The 20,297-nt window shown below is 47.3% G+C and overlaps 1 protein-coding gene across 5 annotated transcripts; it reads left to right on the forward strand.

Annotated features, from left to right (window-relative positions):
• The first annotated feature begins 874 nt into the window (after window positions 1–874).
• On the forward strand, window positions 875–20,060 carry LOC147639677 (protein TOPLESS-RELATED PROTEIN 2-like). 5 transcript variants are annotated; one of them, XM_086772630.1, is made up of 25 exons: window positions 875–1,796; window positions 2,045–2,214; window positions 2,625–2,804; window positions 2,959–3,076; window positions 3,174–3,328; window positions 3,475–3,652; window positions 3,852–3,978; window positions 4,097–4,215; window positions 4,381–4,519; window positions 4,654–4,763; window positions 4,851–4,920; window positions 5,023–5,096; window positions 5,244–5,339; window positions 5,433–5,528; window positions 5,641–5,768; window positions 5,890–6,124; window positions 6,221–6,388; window positions 17,121–17,285; window positions 17,388–17,498; window positions 17,628–17,804; window positions 18,035–18,163; window positions 18,259–18,354; window positions 18,485–18,673; window positions 18,823–18,995; window positions 19,253–20,060. In XM_086772630.1, exons 2-25 carry the CDS (start codon window positions 2,135–2,137, stop codon window positions 19,461–19,463), a joined length of 3,324 nt encoding a protein of 1,107 aa, XP_086628756.1. In that variant the 5' UTR covers window positions 875–1,796; window positions 2,045–2,134; the 3' UTR covers window positions 19,464–20,060. The 5 variants fall into 5 exon arrangements, with proteins under 5 accessions (XP_086628756.1, XP_086628770.1, XP_086628762.1 ...); XM_086772644.1 differs by having other exon boundaries at window positions 17,136–17,285; XM_086772636.1 differs by lacking the exon at window positions 875–1,796 and having other exon boundaries at window positions 1,799–2,214.
• The last annotated feature ends 237 nt before the right edge of the window (window positions 20,061–20,297 follow it).

A 20,297-nucleotide genomic window follows, 5' to 3' on the forward strand; every position in this document is an offset into this window, starting at 1 on the left:
CCTAAAATCTATGTAATGATGCTTTCCTTAATTAGAGATGAAAGTTGTACAACTTTGCACATTTAAGCATGATGAACTTTGAATTATGAGCACCAAAAGTTTAGAAAACATGTTTTTTCTCAACCAATCAAGATGTTCAAAACTAATCGAGATTTAGCACTAAAAGCAAAATGCCAAGAGTATGAATCTTCTCCCTTGGAAATAAAGGCAATGTTAAGGATTTTTGAGTTTCAACCAAGACAAACACTACAAAATGGGTTTTCTTTAGGAGAATTAAGCACCCTTTAGTCTTTTTCTTTTAACGGAAGAAAATAAAGGCAGTGTTTAAATGGAGTCAGTATTTCTTAGCAATCAAATTAAGAATAACTCATTAAATCAATTGATTTTCATTATGATAATTTCGACTACATGCCAATTTAATAACTAAAATGTATCCCTTAAAATAAAGGCTAGGGAATTGGCCATTTTTCAGCTAGGCAATGCACTAGATGAGGGTTCATTAATAAAAGTTGCCCTAGACCTTCAATTTTTAAAATTTTGGAGTTGTAATCACACTAGGCCCAAAATTCAAATATGACAAAAAGGTTATTTGCATTCCAAGAAAACAGAGGTTTAGTGTCAGGTGAATGGTAAACAACCTTCAAAATTTAAAGTAAAAAGTCATGCAAATTTTAAGATATTTTAGTTATAATAGTGATAAAATCTTCTTCTTTTTTTTAATTCTTGAAATTGAATTGTTAGGAAAAATGTTTTCCGTGAACAGTGGTTCCAAGTTCCAAGTCGTACGAAGTCCAGACTCCACTGTCCCACGAGTCACCATGGTCGGCAGGTGGATAAGTTGCTTACCTATCACACGTTTCTCATGATAGCTTGGCCTGCTTATCAATTTGTTCAGGCTCTGAAAGTGGCAGCAGGAGACAAGCATGAAAAAAAGGAAAAAGAAAAGAAAAGAGAGAGACATTTTAACAAACGCTTTGTTGGGGCCTGCTGTGCTGCGCTCTCTCTGGCACTCTTTTGGGCGAACATTTTCATATTGGGCTGTTCCTTTTGTTCTTCTCTCATGGCAGGGGATGAGACTTGCAATCCAAAATGGAAGCCCTACCTTGAACCCATTACTGAACACACACCCCCCCCCCCCCCCCCCCCCCCCAAAAAAAAGAAGACAAAAGAAAATAGGTTTATTTCTTTTTGAAGCTGCTCTACTATGACTGCAGCCTTTAAAATTCAGCCCTGCACGTTGGCAACGGGGTTCTCTCTCCCCCCCTTTTCTGAAAACACTGTCGCCTGTAGGCTGTGGGGCTTAATTCCTAGTTATGGGCGATTGTCCACCCAAAGCCTTCATGCTTTGCCTTCTCTAGTCATGGGCATTTTTGCATCTGTGTTGTTTTGCATTAACGTGGCTCTTGCTCACAACATAATTGTTTGAGCAGTTCTATGTTGTGGGCGATCGTTTATTCAATCCTGCATGCCGCCCCCTTCGCAAAATTGAGGTCAAATTCACTTTTGGAGTGCTAAATCCCGGTGTTTTGGGGGTTTTAAAGGCAAAATTTGCAATTGGGCTGTGGGGATTTGTGTGGATTTTGGAGCGTTCCGGCCAATTTCCACAGTCAAGAGGGCGGAGTCTAGGGCCGATGTGCGTTTTGGGCAGCCGGAATCTTGGAGTATTTTGCAGGTAGACTGTTAACATCTCTGTGGGTTTGTGGGTGATGGGTTGACACGGCCAAGTGGGTCTTCCAAATTTTCCTCCAGCTTTTGTAAGTTGGGTGGTACATACCAAAAGCGGCGCTTCATTCAAGGTAAGTGGTATTTGTGTTTTTTTCTGGGCATTTTCCTTCTTTTTACTTGAGAAGCCTCAAGAGTAGCACAAGAAGTCCTTTCAATTCTCTCTTCATCGAGAAGCGAGCTCTGCCTGAAGTACTCTGGCCTGCACTTGGTCCCTTTCTCTTCACACAAATCCGTGCTCACCAGCTCTTTCTTTGCTCCCACGTTTTCTGTCATTTGGTGCGTTTCCCAGCTTGCTCTGATCCCCAATTTCTCCCTGCAGGTTTCCATGTTGTAAACCGTCTGAGCATCCCTTTCCCACAGTTCTCACAGCAAGAAGGCATCCATCCCGAGTGATCTTGGAGTACCCGCTATGTCTTCCCTCAGCAGAGAGCTAGTCTTCCTCATCCTGCAGTTCCTTGATGAAGAAAAGTTCAAGGAAACAGTACACAAGTAATAAGCTTTCTCTCTCTCTAAACAACATGCATACTGAAGTTGCCTCACTGTTTACTACCAGCTTTGACTGAGAAGGTTTTCAAAGTGCTTATGTGTTCACATCATGTGCCTAAGTATTTTGGATGTGTGTTCATTATGTACCTATGTGGATATGTTATGACTATGTGACACACATGTGCCTATGTTTTGTGGACATGTGTTCATCACACATCCAAAACACTCAGGCACATGATGTGAACACATGTGCCTATGTTTTGTGGACGTGTGTTCATCACGTGCATGTCTTGTGACTATGTGATACATCATGTGCCTACGTGACACTTCATGTGCCTGTGTTGTGAATCTGTTTTTTTAATCATTTGCCTATGTGTTGTGTATGCGTTCTGATCATATGTCTGTATGATCAGGCTTGAGCAAGAATCTGGCTTCTTTTTCAACATGAAATACTTTGAAGATCAGGCCCAGGCCGGAAATTGGGATGAAGTGGAGTGTTACCTCTCGGGCTTTACTAAATTAGATGACAATCGGTATTCCATGAAGATTTTCTTTGAGATACGGAAGCAGAAATATCTTGAAGCTCTGGATAGGTTAGTGCTGTTAGGCTACTGTAAAGCTTCCTGGTTACTCGTGGTGGTTCAGAACGAAAGACTTCGTAGCCTAGTTGCAGGATATGCTATTGCCTGAGCATAGGATTGGCATGTATGCATGCTAACATATTTTTACTGTTGATGATGTATGCAGACAAGATAGAGCTAAGGCTGTTGAAATCCTGGTAAAAGATCTTAAGGTTTTCTCTGCTTACAATGAGGATTTATATAAGGAGATTACACAGCTTTTGACCCTGGACAATTTCAGGCATGTCTGCTACTTTTTGATTTTTGCTGCAATAGGCATTTAGTCATCTTTAAGACCTTTTTCCGGTTTCCTTGCAAGAATGCTTGAACATCTGCAGGGAGAATGAGCAACTGTCAAAGTATGGTGACACCAAGTCAGCCAGGAATATCATGCTCCTCGAACTGACGAAGTTGATCGAATCCAACCCTCTCTTCCGAGATAAGCTGACTTTTCCAGTCTTGAAAGCATCGAGGTTGAGAACACTGATCAATCAAAGGTGCAGGGTCCTGTCTTGGATTTTTGCCTTGGTTTTTGAGCAGTGTTGTTCAGTACCAATGATTGATAATGGCGGACTTGTGTCTAAACTGGCTGTGAGACGCTACTTGTACATGGTTAAGGTGTCTTTCAATTCTATTTCTACAGTCTAAATTGGCAACATCAGCTCTGCAAGAACCCCCGGCCAAATCCAGATATCAAAACGCTTTTTACAGATCATTCTTGTGGACTTCAGAATGGAGCTTGTGCTCCCCCTCCACCTAACAATCCTCTTGTGGTGGGGGTGATGCCAAAAGCAGGATTTCCTCCACTTGGGTTGCATGGCGTAAGTAGTATAAACTAGTCTTCTTTCATTGTTCTGGAGCATAAATTTGTTGGTGTAAATCGAAAAACAGAGTGGATCTGTGGGTGGGTGCGTAGGTCGGTGGGGGTGGGTGGGTGTGTGTGCGTGTGCGTGTGCAAACAAATGTACTGTGGTTGAAAGTGGAATTATTGACTGTTTCAATGACTTCTACTTTCGGCAGCCATTTCCACCTGCAGCTGCATCATCTGCTGGCCCATTAGCTGGCTGGATGGCCAATCCAAATCTGCCAGCTCCTCATGCAGGTGTTGCTGTGGGACCACCTGGTGTTACGAGTCCGCTGAATCCAGGTAGAGAGTTATTTCTGACAGTTCACATCAATCAATGGCTTTTCAACAATAATTTGCAAAGCTAGGAGAAGATGTAACTTCTTGAATGATGTGCTATTCTTCTGGTGACGTGAAGCAGGTGCCTTGCTTAAGCGGCCCAGAACACCCCCTGGTAGTGCACCTGGCATGGACTATCAATTTGTCGATTCGGATCACCTCTTAAGGCGTGTGAGACCTCCTGGTCAGCCACTTGAGGAGGTGACATTTACTCTGATTTCTTGGTTTATTCAAAATACTTCTGTGAAAGGCTTCTATGCATTGCTCTTGGGGCTTGCAATTGCATGCAATGGTTTTAACTTCTCCCTTTGAATTGATGCAAAATGCGGTCAATCAGTTTTCATGGGTGTGTCTTGTGCTTCACAGACTGCCTATCCAGTTTCAAGTCTCACAAAAACCGGACACACTTCAGATGACCTTCCAAAAGCAGTGGCTCAAACCTTGAATCAGGGCTCTAATGTGGTGAGCATGGATTTCCATCCGACAGAACAGACTCTACTGCTTGGTAAGTGTAAGACAAACAACCCCATTTTCTTTTGCAAGAAAATAAGTACGGATTGATTTTTTTCCTTTTAATAAAGATATCCTATGGTTAAAATCCCTTTTTACTTGATTTTACATGCTTCCAATCATGACCAGTTGGAACCAATGTTGGAGACATTGCAATATGGGAGGTTTCTTCTAGAGAAAGGGTCGCTTTATGGCCTTTCAAATTGTGGGATATATCTGTGTGTAGTGTGCCATTGCAGGTACCACCTTCTCGGACAGCCTTGCTGACAATGTACCACATCTTCATATAACAGCTAACCTATTCTAATGTGTCTCTCTTGAATCAGACTGCACTTGTCAAAGATCCAGTCGTCTCTGTGAAACGGACTATGTGGAGCCCTGATGGGACCTTTTTGGGTAAGTCACTTCTAAATACTGTCATGAAAGCGTCGATGATAAATATGTGAGTTCCTTAACTTATTTTAACTTACTTTTCATGTTAACATAATGGCTCCACAGGGGTTGCTTTCTCTAAGCACATGGTTCAAATCTACCAGTTTTCTGGGAGAAGCAAGCTAAGACCACACTTGGAGGTGTGTTTTATCATTTCATTATCTAACTTTGCATCTTTCTTATCTTTAAAACGGCAAATAACCTGCATACTTGGCAGCACTGAGAGGCTCTGTTTGCTTTTGAATGAGATTGTTGTGAATCAATATCTCAAAATGAATTTTCAACAGATTGATGCGCATATTGGAGGAGTTAATGACCTGGCATTCTCACATCCCAACAAACAGCTTTGTGTGGTGACGTGTGGTGATGATAAGACAATAAAGGTTGGAAGCTACTTATTTCCTGTGTCCTGTTTTACAAAGTGTTTGCCTGTATGTGTTTCTACTGAAGTGCATGTGTGTCTACTGTGCTTATAGGTTTGGGATGCAGTTGCGGGTCGGAAGCTATACACATTTGAAGGACACGAAGCACCTGTCTGTTCAGTTTGTCCTCATCATAAAGGAAGCATACAGGTGTCCTGACTGCTCATCTCATCGAATCAAGTTGCTGGTACAACAGAGGTGTTTCTTTACTCGCTTTTTATTTTGAGTAAGCATAACATGGTGGTGATGGTTTTCTTTACAGTTCATCTTCTCCACAGCAATTGATGGAAAAATAAAGGCTTGGCTATATGATCTCATGGGATCTCGAGTGGATTATGATGCACCTGGACATTGGTGTACTACCATGGCTTATAGTGCTGATGGGCAGAGGTGGGGTGTTATGTTAAGCTATCATGGTTAAAAGGTGTATTTGTTAACACCTATTTGGCACTATTAGATGGTAATTGCACTTATCTTTTCAAATTTGTGCTTGATGTTTTTGGGACGAAAGGCTTTTTTCATGTGGTACAAGCAAGGATGGGGAGTCATATCTTGTGGAATGGAACGAGAGTGAAGGGTCAATCAAGAGGACGTATGCAGGATTTCGCAAGCGTTCATCAGGAGTGGTGCAGTTTGATACCACGAAAAACCGTTTTCTAGCTGCTGGAGACGAATTTCAAATTAAATTCTGGGACATGGACAATACCAACATCCTTACAACCACGGATGCAGGTGGTGGATTGCTTGTGAGTACATTACAAGCTGAACGAGACTGCTTTGCAGGGTTTTTTTTAAGGGGTTGAGAATATGGAGTGGTTTGGCTCCTGATGCTTTCTTTTCAGGGAAGTCCTCGTCTCCGCTTCAATAAAGAAGGGTCTTTACTGGCTGTTACGACAAATGAAAATGGGATCAAAATATTAGCTAATGGGGAGGGCATGCTGCTTCTCAGGATGTCAGAGAACCGCACCTTGGATGCATCAAGAGGACAGCCAGATGCAAGCATTGCAAAGGTTGGTTTGTTTCTGTTCTCATTCTCACATTTTTGGTGTCTAATCAGGGCCCTTGTACATCAATGCATGCCCTCCCACTCGCCCCTGTTTCTACATGGTTTCAACACAGCTGCAGGCAGCTGATGGATAAGGATTTGGTAGTTTTTCTATCCGAAAGAAAAGTCTCTTACGTGTAAGGGACCTGAGCTTAGAGCTGTGTTTTGTCTACGCAGCTCTGGAAGATCCAGGTGGCCAAAAGAGTGTGAACGATATCAGTCCATATACTGCAAATACATTGGGTGTCATAATACCCACAAAGGCCTTTGAGCATCCAGTCTTCCAGATCTGCCATGCCGTGATACTAGCAATAATCTCCCAAGTGGTGTGTATCGTATCCTGAAGCAAACATCTCTGAGCTATGCCCCTTCGAACAAGTATAACAGGATGTGCTCCTCGCTCTAAAAAAGAAGGTGTGTGCCGGATTGAGTCAACCATGCAATAGCTGTAAGATCCCTGTCCCTACCGCGCAATGAATTCAGGGGTGCTAGCAGCGGAAGTAGCAGTTCTTGCGCGGGGCAGGTCCCACACTCATTTCATAAGTATTCCTATTCTCATCCAATCACATCATTTTCATCTCATCACATCTTTCCTCAATTTATCCTCATCAGATCTCATCCACTCGCATCTACCCATATCCACATCTCATCACATCACATTCATTCACATCTCATCCATTCAAACCACATCACATTCACTCACGCCTCATCCATTCAGACCACATCTCATTCACTTACATCACATCTCATTCATTTTACCTCACATCTATCCCGATTCACATCCCATCACATCACATTCATTCATATCCATCACATTCATTCTCATCACCATTATATCACATCACTTCTATCCACATCATATCTCATTCATACACATCTCATCTCATTCATCCACATCCATCCGATCGTTCACATGTACAACTACTCGCATCTATCCATACATTCATATCTATCACTTCACATCCACATATATTCATGTCATATCTTATCTCTTTACATCACATCACATCCTTTCACATACACATCTATATCCATTCTTTCATATACATCCACATCCATTCTTTCACATACTCATTCACATCCATTCTTCTCATACACATTCACATCCATTCTTCATATACACATCCTTATCCATTCTTTCACATACTTATTCACATCCATTCTTCACATACACATTCACTCACATCTCATATCATTCATTTACTTTCTGATTCACATGACATCACATCTCATCCATTCATTCACATTTATCTGATTCACATCACATCTCATCACATCTATTCACCTCACATCTCATCACCTCTATTCACATCCATCCATCCATCCATTCATTCCCATCTATCTGATTCACATCATATCTATTCACCTCACATTCTCATCATCTCTATTCACATCACATCCATCCATTCATTCATTCCCATCTATCTGATTCACATCACATCTCACATCTATTCACTTCACATCTCATCACCTCTATTCACATCACATCCATCCATCCATTCACATCTATCTAATTCACATCACATCTCATCACATCTATTCACCTCATATTTTCATCACTTCTATTCACATCACATCCATCCATCCATTCGCATCTATCTTATTCACATCACATCTATCCATCCAATCATCATCTATCTAATTCACATCTTTTCTCATCACATCTATTCACCTCATATTCTCCTCACTTCTATTCACATCACATCTATCTAATCATCTATTTGATTCACATCTTATCTCATCGCATCTATTCACCTCACATCTCATTACCTCTATTCACATCACACCCATCCATCCAATCATCTATCTGATTCACATCTTATCTCATCACATCTATTCGCCTCATATCTCATCACTTCTATTCACATCACATCTATCCAATCATCTATCTGGTTCACATCTTATCTCATCACATCTATTCACCTCACATTCTCATCACTTCTATTCACAGAATTTAAATATAGAAATTAAGAGGATTCATTAAAAAAAAAGATTCTTTACGCATCTATTTATGCATAATTCAAATTTAAGGAAAATAACACTTTTGAAATAAAATTAAATCCTTTATGCATCTTTCTATACATAAATTTGATTTTAATGAGAATAACACTTTTGAAATAAAAAAAAATTCTTTTATGCATCTTTCTATGCATAAAATCAAAATTAATGAGAATAACTCTTTTGAAATAAAAATAAATTCATTTATGCATCTTTCTATGCATAAAATCAAAATTAATGAGAATAACTTGTTGATGTGTCTAACTTGGCTTACAACACGTTATGCCAGAACTTTTAAGTCCATAAGAGTGAGAACTCTCTGGGTCTTCCAAGCATGAGTAACCCAACGTTACGCACAGTGTAGCTGAAGGAAGGTATGCTCATGGGGTTGGTCACATCCAGTCCATTCTCACTCACTAGGGTCCCAATGTAGATATTTGATAGGGCATCCACCATATAGCCATAGGCACCGCAAAGCATGAGTAACCATCACTGGGGAAGGGTCAGTATACCAACGCTTCCCAGAGTGACCACTACTCCTACTACGAGATGGATTATAGAGCTAGGTGTGATCACCTCTCCATCCGCCATCCAGATTGACGGAATAGAGGCAGCAACCTCTTCCTCCTTTGGTTTCGAGAATTTTATCACCTGAAAGGGCACACCTGTCCTTTTTTTTTTTTTCTCCGAGAAAAGATCCTTTCATTAGTTATATAAAAAACGCCCGTAGGGCTACAAAAGATCTCTCCTGCTCATAAGAGAGACAGAGCAGTGAATACAGCATGGCAGCCCGGGAGACTCTCCCTAGGTGCTGCAAAATACAAGCATCAGTACAAAGAACTGAGAGGCTAAATCATACAGTAGGAGGGGGGAAGAGCCAAACAGGTGGCCTGTAGTGCCAACGGGGGGATCCCGTGTGCCACAGCGCCAAGTGGTGTGAAAGGCCTGGTGCCGTAAGATCGCCTCATCCGAGTCTCCCCGGATGCGGTCGTACTGTCCTCGCAGGGTGTGGATCAACTCCTGCCAAATCCCCCGTACAGTCTCTGCTGGTGGCTCCAATCTCCCCTCAAAGGCCGTAAAGCACCGGGCCCTCTAGGTGAACCAGATGGTGAGGCTGCTCAGGAGCTCCCATCGTAAATCCCTCTCCTGTGTCCAGCTGGCGGACGAGAAATCCGGTGCCGGAACCAGGCGAGGTTGGCCCCTAATAAATCTGATGGCCTGACTGCCCTGCTCCATCTCATAGCCCATAGCAGGCCCTGACGAAGTCGACCAAGCAGCGGCACCCCACGTAAACATACCCTCTGGAGAGAGGGGGACCAGAATACGCAGCATCCGCAGCCAAATCTGCTGTGCCTGAGTGCAATCCCAAAGGCAACGTCTCTGTGTCTCCATAGGGTGGCCGCATCGGACGCAGGCCGCCGGAAGACCGCTGTAAACAAGCCAAGTGCCAATTGCTGAGCCCCTGTGGGCGACCAGCCACCACTGAAAAGTCGAGATCCTGCGGGCCTGTCGACTAGCCCAGAGCCGAGCCCAAAAATCCTCTAGCAACTCCTCTGAGAGTCCCTGTAGTCGCCAATGCCCCGCTGCCGCTGGAGAGACTGTCCTCCTCGCCGTCAAAATATGCCGCCCCAGCCGAACAGTATACTGGAAAAAGGTGATCTCTGTGGCCTCAAGGGATGCATAAGGATCATGCCACTCGTACTCCCCGGGGTCCCACTGTAGCCGGGCCAAGGGGCGCGCTGCATATGCCCATATGCGCCAATCCGGGAGCACATCAGCAGGGTCGGGGTCAATATGCCACTTCCGAGAAGCGGCGGCCACTACCCGAATCCTCTGAAAGGTGCACTCTGCAACCAAAGGCGACTCCACCTCCACTCTCTGGAGTTTGCCCTCATCCTGAATCTCATAGTAGAGGCAACTGCCATCCTCAATGCAAGCTCTGACAGCAATCAGGATCTCCAACTGTGTAAAGGCTCCCATCCACCGTGGGGCCACTGGCTCGAGAGGCGTGAACCACTCCTCTGTGAGTGCCTCCTGAATATCATCCCTCATAATCAACCCCCCTCTGAAGTGACTTAGCCTCTCCACCTGGATCTCCTCTGGTAGACTGCAGAAGGCCTGCCAGTCTCCAAAACTACGAGCTGGGCCTGCCGCTAAAGGCCCCCAGGCTAGCCGAGGCCGAGAACCCAGCATATGACCCTGCTCTGTGCGAACCGCTGGGCTCCAGATGAGCGGCTGTCTGGCCCGCTCCTCAACACAAGAAGGAGGTCGCTGAGAGAGCCTCGGTCTCAGCAGCTCCCAAGCTCTCAGGATACTCAAAGCAAATCTGTCCTCCCATCCTCTACTGAGGCCTGTCCTCCTCATCTCTATAAAGATCCAGCGAATCTCTGGTGCCCAAGTGCCCCCTGCTCTGGGGGCGCCCGAGCCTGCAGCCGCTGCAAGAGGAGCTCTTTCCAAGGCTCAGCGCCTGGAAGCAACCCCCGAACGATAAGCTTTCCCAATAAAGCTCTACTCTGATCGACTGGATCTATAATGCCCAAACCTCCCTGAGCCAGCGGAAGTGTAATAACTGCCCATGCAACCTTTGCCCGAGCTGGCTGACCGTCCCGCCCAGACCACAGAAAGTTCCTGATCAGCCTCTGTACCTGGCTGATGCAAGAGCTCGAGAAGATCCAGCAAGACGTAATGTACCACATGGTCGCTAACAGCACCTGATTTGCCACCACCACCCTCCCAGCCAAGGATAGTCGAGCTGTACTCCAATACAAAAGCTTCTTTCGAATGCTCAGAAGAAGCGGGGCAATCTGCTGCTCAGGTGACAAATCTAGGCCAATCTGGCATCCCAAATACCGCACTGCTGTGCCTGGAGGAATCCATCTAAAACCGGGGTCCGGGCTCCATGCCGGAGTGGGAGCACTACTGATCCAAAAGGCCACTGTTTTGCGCCAATTGATCAATGCTTCCGAAGCTGCACTAAAATCCTGGAGCGACTGCTCTGCCCGAAGAAGATTGGCCTCTTGGCCATGCAAAAATAAGCCCGTGTCGTCTGCAAACTCAGCATCAAGCAGGTCCTCCCCCCGGACTGGGAGCTGAAGTCCTCTCAAACCGACCTCCTCTACCGTCAAATACATGCTCATAGCGTCCGCAAAGAAGAGAAAAAGAAAAGGGGCGAGGGGACACCCCTGACGGACTGATCTGGTCAGCTCAAAACTCGGCCCCCGTCCTCCTGCAATCAACACCTGGCTGCGAGCTGTGGAATACAGAGCCGCCACCCCTTTGATCCATCCTGGCTCAAAGCCCAGGCGAAGCATAGTGCCCTCTAAGAAACCCCAATCAACTCTGTCGTATGCCTTCTCAAAATCGAGAAGCATCACGACCAAGTCCTCGCCAAGAAATCTAGCTCGGGCCGTCGCCTCCCAGAAAGTAAAGATGTTGTCAAGGATACTGCGCTCCTTGACAAATCCTGTCTGAGTAGCATGAATCAACTCCCCTAGGAACGGTTGGATCCTCAAACTCAAGGCCTTTGCTAAGACCTTGTAGACAGTATTGAGGATCGTAATAGGCCTCCAATGCGGAATATCATCTGATACTCCCTCCCCCTTGGGGATAAGATAGATCAAGCCCTCTGAAAAGCTCTGCGGCATCACCCCAGTGTCCAAAACATGCTGAAAGCCCCTGCGGAGGCCTGGCCCCAAAAGGTCCCAATAGCGCATAAAAAAGGCCGGCGTCAGTCCGTCCTCCCCTGGGCAACTATGTCGCGGCAGGACCCTCAAGGCCTCGGCAAGCTCAATCTCTGACAGAGGCGCACCTAGAACTGTACGCATACGGTCTGTGACCCTCCTCTGCACATGGGCCCACACCGTCTGTCTGCAAACATCTCGATCCTCAGTGGCTGGCTCTGCTGAAAGCAGGTCTCTATAGAATGCAGCGGCAATGGCTCTGATCTCCCCGAGCTCAGTAGCTACCGATCCATCCGGTCTACCAAGCTGGTGGACTCCTGCTCGCGCATGATGGGGCCTAGTGATCTCAAAAAATTCTCCAGTCACTCTATCACCAAGCTGCGTCCACTGAGAGGCCTGACGACGATAGTAAAACTCATGTCTCTGCTCCTCTACCTCTCGAACCTCCTGGGGTGCCTGGCTCAGCTGGGACACCACCCACTCACATGCAGGTTGCTGCTCCTGAAGGTGCTGTAGCGAAGCAAGGGTGCGTCTCAGCCGATGCTCCCGCTCGCGAATCTCTCCCAGCCGTGTCAAAGCTGCAGCGTGCAGAAAAGAGCTAAGATCGATGAGTCCCTGGGCACACTGGCCCGCTGCATCCTGGTCAGAGCATTGACTATCATGCCAGATCCTCTCAATGTCCTCAACGAGAGTGGGATCTGTAAGTACCCTCTCTGGGATCCTCAACTGCAAGCTGGGCTCCCGTGTCCTCTCCTCCAATGTCAAGATAACTGGCGCATGATCTGAAAATGAGGTGCCAGCGAGAATGCCGACGGAGCCCCCTCGCTCCCCTAACCAGTCGCCCACATCAGAGCGATCAATCCGTGATAGATTAGTCCCTCCCTGCCGGCGATCCGACCGAGAGAAACTAAGACTGTCCTGAGACCGGGAGAAAGCCCCATGCTGCCATGCATCAGTGATCCTCAGTGACATGCAAAACCGGTCCCAAGCTGCAAGCTCCGTGCCGTGCACTGTAACGTGACTGCCTCCCACCCTACCTGCCGGGTCCTCAAGCATGTTGAAGTCTCCCCCGACACACCAATGTGCGGCCTCTGGCAATGCATCCGTAACCTGGGTCCAGAACTCTGCTCTGGCACTAGCATGATTGGGCGCATAGACGTTGAGCACGCCCAATAGCTCATCATGCATCCTCAGAATGACATACTGTGCTCTACCAGGCACAATGATCCCTCGATCCACAATGGCCTGCCGCCATACATCTGCAATGACCATGCATACTCCTCCCTGTCCACCCAAAGGACCAAACCCTGCAGACCAAAAAGTGTCCCATCTACCAGGCATCACCGAACCATATCTCCGGATCCTGCTCTCACCCAAGTGGTGCTCCTGCATCATCAAAATATCAATGCTGCCACCAACCAGGCATCTCTGAAGCTCCTGCCTCAAGCAACCACGATAGCGTATAAAATGTGCTCCGCCAAGGCCCTGTACATTCCATGAGATGATCCTCATGGATGCCCTGCTGAGGTGGATGCTGTCTCAGCCGTACGGCGGGCCTTCGCAAGCGACTTGGATGGAGAGTAGTCCCCATCCGAGCGGTTGCGAATCTGCCCACCCGGTGTGCTGCAAGAATCCCGGATCAGGCGCCAGTGGCTGTGGCCCATGGCGACTGCCTCCTGCTCTGACAAAGCAACCTCGTGTATACACACATATCCAGGGTCGCGTGCTAAGTCTGCCACTATGCGAACGACCAAATGCCGAATCCCTGAGGTATCCACACTCCCGGGATCCAAGAAGAAATGAGCCAACTCCCAAAGTCGGCCTATTACATCTGTCACCTCCAGATCGCTCATGTGATGAGAAAACTCAACTGCCTGAGTCTTCAAAGTGCTGAGAGCGAGCTCTAGAGTCCACTCCCGGTCGCAAGGGCCACATAGAGGGAACGAGAAGGCCACCGCTGAGTCTAGTGCCTCCTCCCCGCGGGCCGGAGGTATCACTACATGAACTCGGATGGGTGCTGGCTCATGGGGGCCCTCTGCTCCAAAAAGCCGTGTGAAGGTATAATCAAAAGCCTCCGAGCGCTGTCTAATGCCAAGGCGACTCAGCCGACTGCGGATAGATGAAATCCGTGAAGCCCTAATCGGCATAGGTCTCCTCTGTGATGCTCGAGCGAGGTCAGAGCTCAGCGCTCTCCGGATTGCAGGTGAACGCCAGGGAATTGCCAGGGCCTCCCGGGAAGGTGAGGCGGGCGGAGGGGGAGGAGGGGGAGGCGAGGGGGGTGGAGAGGGAGCCGCTGCCGAAACCGGAGCAGAGACGGGAGGAGGCGATGGTGGAAGCGAGCGGTGGGAGGGGACGGGGGTGGGGGGGGTGAAGGAGGGGGTGCTGGCATCTCCTGGTCCTCAGTCGTCGCCGCGGGGGTCTCCTCCCGGAGGGGAGAAAAGCTGTTCCTCACGGGAACCCAGTGAGGCTGAGACTGTGGCTGCTGCTGCAGCGGTCTCTGGGCGTGCTGCTGTGGCTGTCTCCCTCGGCGGCGCCCTTGTCCAGGCTGCCACTCTGAGGCCTCTGTGGCCTGAGCAGGTGTTTCGGAGGCAGCCTGCCGAGCCGAATCTGTGGGCGGGCCATCAGTAGCCTGCTACTGTGGTGAGGGTCGGGGTCTCCTGCGAGGGCAGGCCTTGGCCAAATGGCCGACCTGCCTGCAAATGAAGCACTGATTCGGGAGCCCCGAGAACTCCACTCTCTGATCTATCCATCCCCCCCTATCCTAGGTAGCTGAATGACCTTAGGAAGGGAGGAGATGTCAGACACCAACACTCTGACCGAAGGTAGCCCAGCTGCTCTGGCCACCACTGAAGCAGCTGAGGGGCTAGTCTCTAGTACCGAGCCCACCAATGCTCCGAGCCTGGGGAGGAGCGGAAGATACTCCCGGCGGAGTCCAGGGAAGCAAACTGTAACATGAAAAAGGCGCTCTCCCTGCTCCGCCGCTGCTGGGTCAAATCCATGCTGCCAAGGTCTGAAGAAAGCCCGAGCACCCCTGATGTCAAGGGGACTCATGGCAAGGACCTTGGCAACACTCTGGGCGGCCTCGAACTCGATCTGGTAATGTCCACGGCCCAATAGCTGTACGTCCAGGATCTTACCCACATCTGCAAGAAGGCAGGCCTGAAGAAGATCCCGGATCTCCCCTCTGCTGGGGCGAGTGCCGACTATACGGCAGATGGTGGAATGTGCCTGGAGGCGTTCCACCTCTGCGGCGAGGCTCGCTTCCTCTTCTGGCGAAAGAGAAAGCCTGATGGGGGTATCCTCAGGGGCTGCAGAAGAGTCCCTCTGAGGTGGGGCGGGAGGAGCCTCCATCAGAGTCTGAAGCTGTGGCGAAGGCGGAGCGAATGCGATACCTGCAAGAACCGAGCTGCACGCGAAGGGCGGAGAGGGAAGGCGGGAGGATAAAAAAAAGAAGGATCCCCAGGGGGCGGAAAAAACAGCAAGAAGGGGGGGGGTAAGGCGGCGAAGAAACAGCAAAAAGGGGGGGGCGGGAGCAGCGCGAAAGGAGAGGCGGTGGGGGGGGAGAGGGCTGGCGGGGGGGGGGGGGGGGGACAGGGCGCTGACGAGGGGAGGGGGCGCGAAGGCGAACTGAAGGGGGGGGGGGGGGGGGGGCGCTTCAGCGCGAGAGAGGGAGAGAAAGCGAGGAGAAGGGAGGGGGGGGCGCGATGGCGAGAAGAAGGGGGGGCACATAAGCGCTGGCAAGCGGGGGGGGGGGGGGGGACAGGGCGCGAGGGAGGGATGGCGAGGGGCGAGCAGCGCGAGCAGGGGGGGTGACGGCGGGAGCTTCAGCGAGCACCGATCTGGTGGGGCACACCTGTCCAATAGCCTAGCCCATTGCATATATCTTGTTGCACCTAGGGGTTTGCCAAGATCATCTATGATAAGGTCGTTTCACATAATGGGTTGCCTGTCAGCCTCATCTACTGAGCTTGGGTGCAAGTGACGTAAAAATACCCACATACTACACTGTTGAGATTTCGAGCTCAACTAGTTGCAATATGGATGACACACCAAGATGACACCTCCACACTAATGCCACTGGAATGGTTGGTGTGACGCCAGTGGTTTATAGGCTGTATGATGGCCACTTTGGTTGCATGAGTTATGGCATAGTTTTAGCGCCAGCTCATATAGTCGGGTTCACACTATTAACCTTGTATTTTTTAGTAATACAATACTTTCCAGAACCAGTCCAAAGGCTGAACCTATGGAAGCCAAAAACTTCCAATAGATCCGTGCGAGCCTGGGGAACTTGAGGAAGATCCGACAAAAGTTGCGGTCCTCCAGCACCAGGTCAAAGTTCCAATGGTATCGGAAGAAGAACAGTGTCCTCATGCTGAGAGGAAACAGGCTGCTCTGAAGAGTCCGTGAGGCTGCCTCTGCCGAATCAAAATCTTCTTGAAAGAAGCCCCTTCCAAGGAAGTGGGCATCAGTCAAGTGCGAGGCAAGATCTGTAGGGAGAGCTGCCAGGATCCAATCCCTAGCTTGAGAGTGGGAAGGATGAGACCTGAAAATCTTTCCAATGATTGTGGTCTTGACTTCTTTATCAAAATCTGCCTGTGAGGTCATAAGCTTGTCTTTGGAGAAAGGATTGTTCTCCCTGCCGGTGGGAGTGGAGGATGATTGGCATGGACAGAAGCCATAATGCCAATCAAAGGGCGGGGCGGCCACCTTGAACACAGTAAAACTTTTTCTGTATGTTGACGCAGGCAAAGAAGTGGGGGAGGCAGGAGGAGGGGCTTATCTGCGCTGAGAGAGGAGAGGGGTGAGGTGAGTGGCAGGCAGGAGGGAAATGCGCAGATAAGATGGTAGCAATGGATATGCAGGTAAATGTTTGGACAAGAAGCCTTTATTCTCTGATAGCTTGAGCAGGTCTCCTTCTCATTGGAGAGTTGTCTTTGATTCTTCAGCTAAGTCAAACTTTTCACCATGTGCAAATTGTAAGCTGTTATGGGCTCCAAGGCTGACTGTAAATACCAGCTTTGTGGTGCACAGAATAGGATGGACACCACCCAAAGTGAAGATGTGAAAGGTAGACTCATTGATGAGATGGCTGACGAAAACGAGCCGTGGAAAATGACTGAAATTATGGAGCCAGTGCAATGCAGGTCTATGAGACTTCCTGATACATTGCCAATGACCAAGGTAAGATGCTTTTACCTTCAAGAAGACTCTTTGTAACACCGACTACTGGTAGAATTCATACTTTGCAATGCAAAACTATAAGCAGTTTCATTTTCCATGCAGGTTTCTCGACTGCTTTATACCAATGCAGGAGTTGCTGTCCTGGCTCTTTGCTCAAATGCTGTCCACAAGTTATGGAAGTGGCAACTGAATGAACACGATGCCACATGCAAGGTTCATGTTATGACCTCTCAAGGCTTTTCTCTCGTCTTAGTTTTGCATGCTTATTTGTGTACTTGGTTGCTTTAGTCTTGTGAGAATTTGGGAAATGTTAATTGATTGATGAAATCTTGAACGTCCCAGGCTACTGCAAGTGTGGTCCCGCAGCTATGGCAACCTGCAAGTGGAATCATTATGACCAATGACGTTAGTGAGATAAACCCTGAAGCAGTAGCATGCATAGCGCTATCAAAAAATGACTCCTATGTGATGTCAGCCTCGGGTGGCAAAGTATCTTTGTTTAACATGACGACCTTCAAGGTAACAATCAAGTGTCTATATGTATGCAGATAAACCACACCCCCATTCCCATGCATAAGCACATGCATGCTCACAACCCTGAGCCCACATCCACACCCATTGCCCATGCCCAGGCCCAGGCACAAGTGCAGGCACACAGCAATTGCATGTTTGTGCATATGAATATTGCGTCTCTGGGCACATTGTTACCTAAGGTTAATAGCTCAAGCATTTCAGTGGACATTTGGCAGGTCATGACAACTTTTATTCAACCCCCTCCAGCAGCAACATTTCTTGCGTTTCATCCACAGGATAATAACGTTATCGCAGTTGGTATGGAAGACTCTTCTATTCAGATATACAATGTGCGGGTTGATGAGGTGATCCAAAGAAGCAACCACTTTGACACTGGTCGTGTGCAACATATGCAAGTCATCTCCATATGACATAACCTTTACATGGGAAATTATTGTAGGTCAAAAGTACTTTAAAAGGACACCAGAAGCGAATAACAGGGCTAGCATTTTCCAACTCTCTTAATGTGTTAGTATCCTCTGGAGCCGATGCACAGGTAATGATACTCTTCCTGTATATGTTTGTCCTTTCCAACACATATTTGTGTGTGTGCACGCACACTAAGACATATCTTGCCTATAATGCACTATTAGTGGATTTAAGCATCATGATTATGCCTCTTGCAGCTATGCATATGGAGTACGGATGGGTGGGAGAAACGTAAGGCTAAGGTAGTGCAAGTTCCACCTGGTAGGCCTGCAGGAGCTTCAGGCGATACTCAAGTTCAGTTTCACCACGATCAACTCCGGCTTTTAGTTGTTCACGAGAGCCAGCTGGCTATCTATGATACTGCCAAGCTGGAGAAAATCAAACAGGTTTGCAGGATCCCTGTGGATTTTATAAACAGACAAGGAATGCATCGATTGAATCAGAGTTAGATTAGAAAAATGAGGCTACTTGATACTTCTGTGAATGCATCATTTTTCTTGCAAGGCTTTGAGATTATCCATGTGGGATTGTGCAGTGGACTCCTCGTGATTCAATGCCTTCTTCGATATCCAATGCCACATATTCTTGCAATAGCCAGCTTGTTTATGCTAGTTTTGTCGATGGATCAGTTGGAGTCTTTGATGCAGATTCTTTAAGACCAAGGTGCCGGCTGGCCCCGTCTGCTTATTTGCCAACTGGTGTTAGCAGGCATGCCTCAGAACTCGCACAATTTGTATTGTTAGAAGCATCCAATTGCATGGGGATTTCTTGTAGAGATTGTCTATGTATGTATTTATGTATGCATGTACATTCATGCATTATGATGTATATATGTATTCATGTATGCATGTACATTCATGCATTATGATGTATATATGTATGTATATGCATGCACTTATGCATCATGTAAAAAGACATCTCAAAATGTTAGGAAGTCTAACCTTATTTTTTCACATGTTTGACAGTTCCACAGTGTTTCCTCTGGTTGTTGCTGCACATCCGACGGAACCAAATCAATTTTCCCTTGGATTGACAGATGGTAGTGTGGAAGTGATAGAGCCCTTGGAATCTGAGGGCAAGTGGGGTGTCGCACAACCTGTGGAGAAAGGGGCAGTGAGCAGTGCTAATGCTGCATCTGTTCCAGGGAATCTGAGCTCTGAGCAAGCTTCACTGTGATGTCTGTGTTCACAGGATTTCTTCCTTGAAGACGACAAGAGGAGAGCTTAATGCCATGGTCCTCTGATTAGACAGAAGCAGACCCTGTTGCAAGTGTCTTGTTTTCACATGTGCGCCTGGTGGAGCGAAGAGATCTTTGTATTTACTTTATATACAATCCACCCTCAAATGGTGGGGGGAAAAGGGGCTGACATTGGAGAAAACAAAAGTGTTCCTTTATTAGAAATAGAGGGCTAGTTTCCATGCAACTCAAAATTTCCAACCGGCTGCAGCTTTGGGGATATTTAAATGCAAGAAGACAAAGCTCTCCGATCTCTTGTGTGGTTGTGAAATGAACACATGGGATTTTGAACTGTTGAGCTCAACTGATTGCTCCACCAACACAACCACAACCAGCATGGAAACCAGCCAAGACAAGGGCTAATCTAGATTTTGTATAAGACTAACTACTTTGAGACCGAAACCATTTGAACAAAAAAAGGGGAGTTTTGTTGAGAAATCTCCTCATTCTTTATCAGCGTTATTGTTAAAGCTGACAAAATGCCCTCATGCCTATGTATCATTAAGTAAGATAAACTTATATTTTTTTTGACAAAATGCCCTCATTGCCTCTCTATAATTTTTTTTAATGTATTAATAAAATCCCAGATTACAGGCAAAGATACGACCATTTTATTTGAATGGCTCTGAAGGATTAGGGATTCCCCATGACCATCACCGGCCATCATGGTCATCGGTGAGCAAATTCTCAGCAATGACAACCACCTTTGAATGTTCAAGAAAACGACAACTCAGCTTGTTGGTCAGGAACACATCGGCAGGACTGTAACAAAT

The sequence above is a fragment of the Cibotium barometz genome, chromosome 3, assembly GCF_041138505.1.
Source record: "Cibotium barometz isolate CiBa-2024 chromosome 3, ASM4113850v1, whole genome shotgun sequence".
Lineage (NCBI taxonomy): Eukaryota > Viridiplantae > Streptophyta > Polypodiopsida > Cyatheales > Cibotiaceae > Cibotium > Cibotium barometz.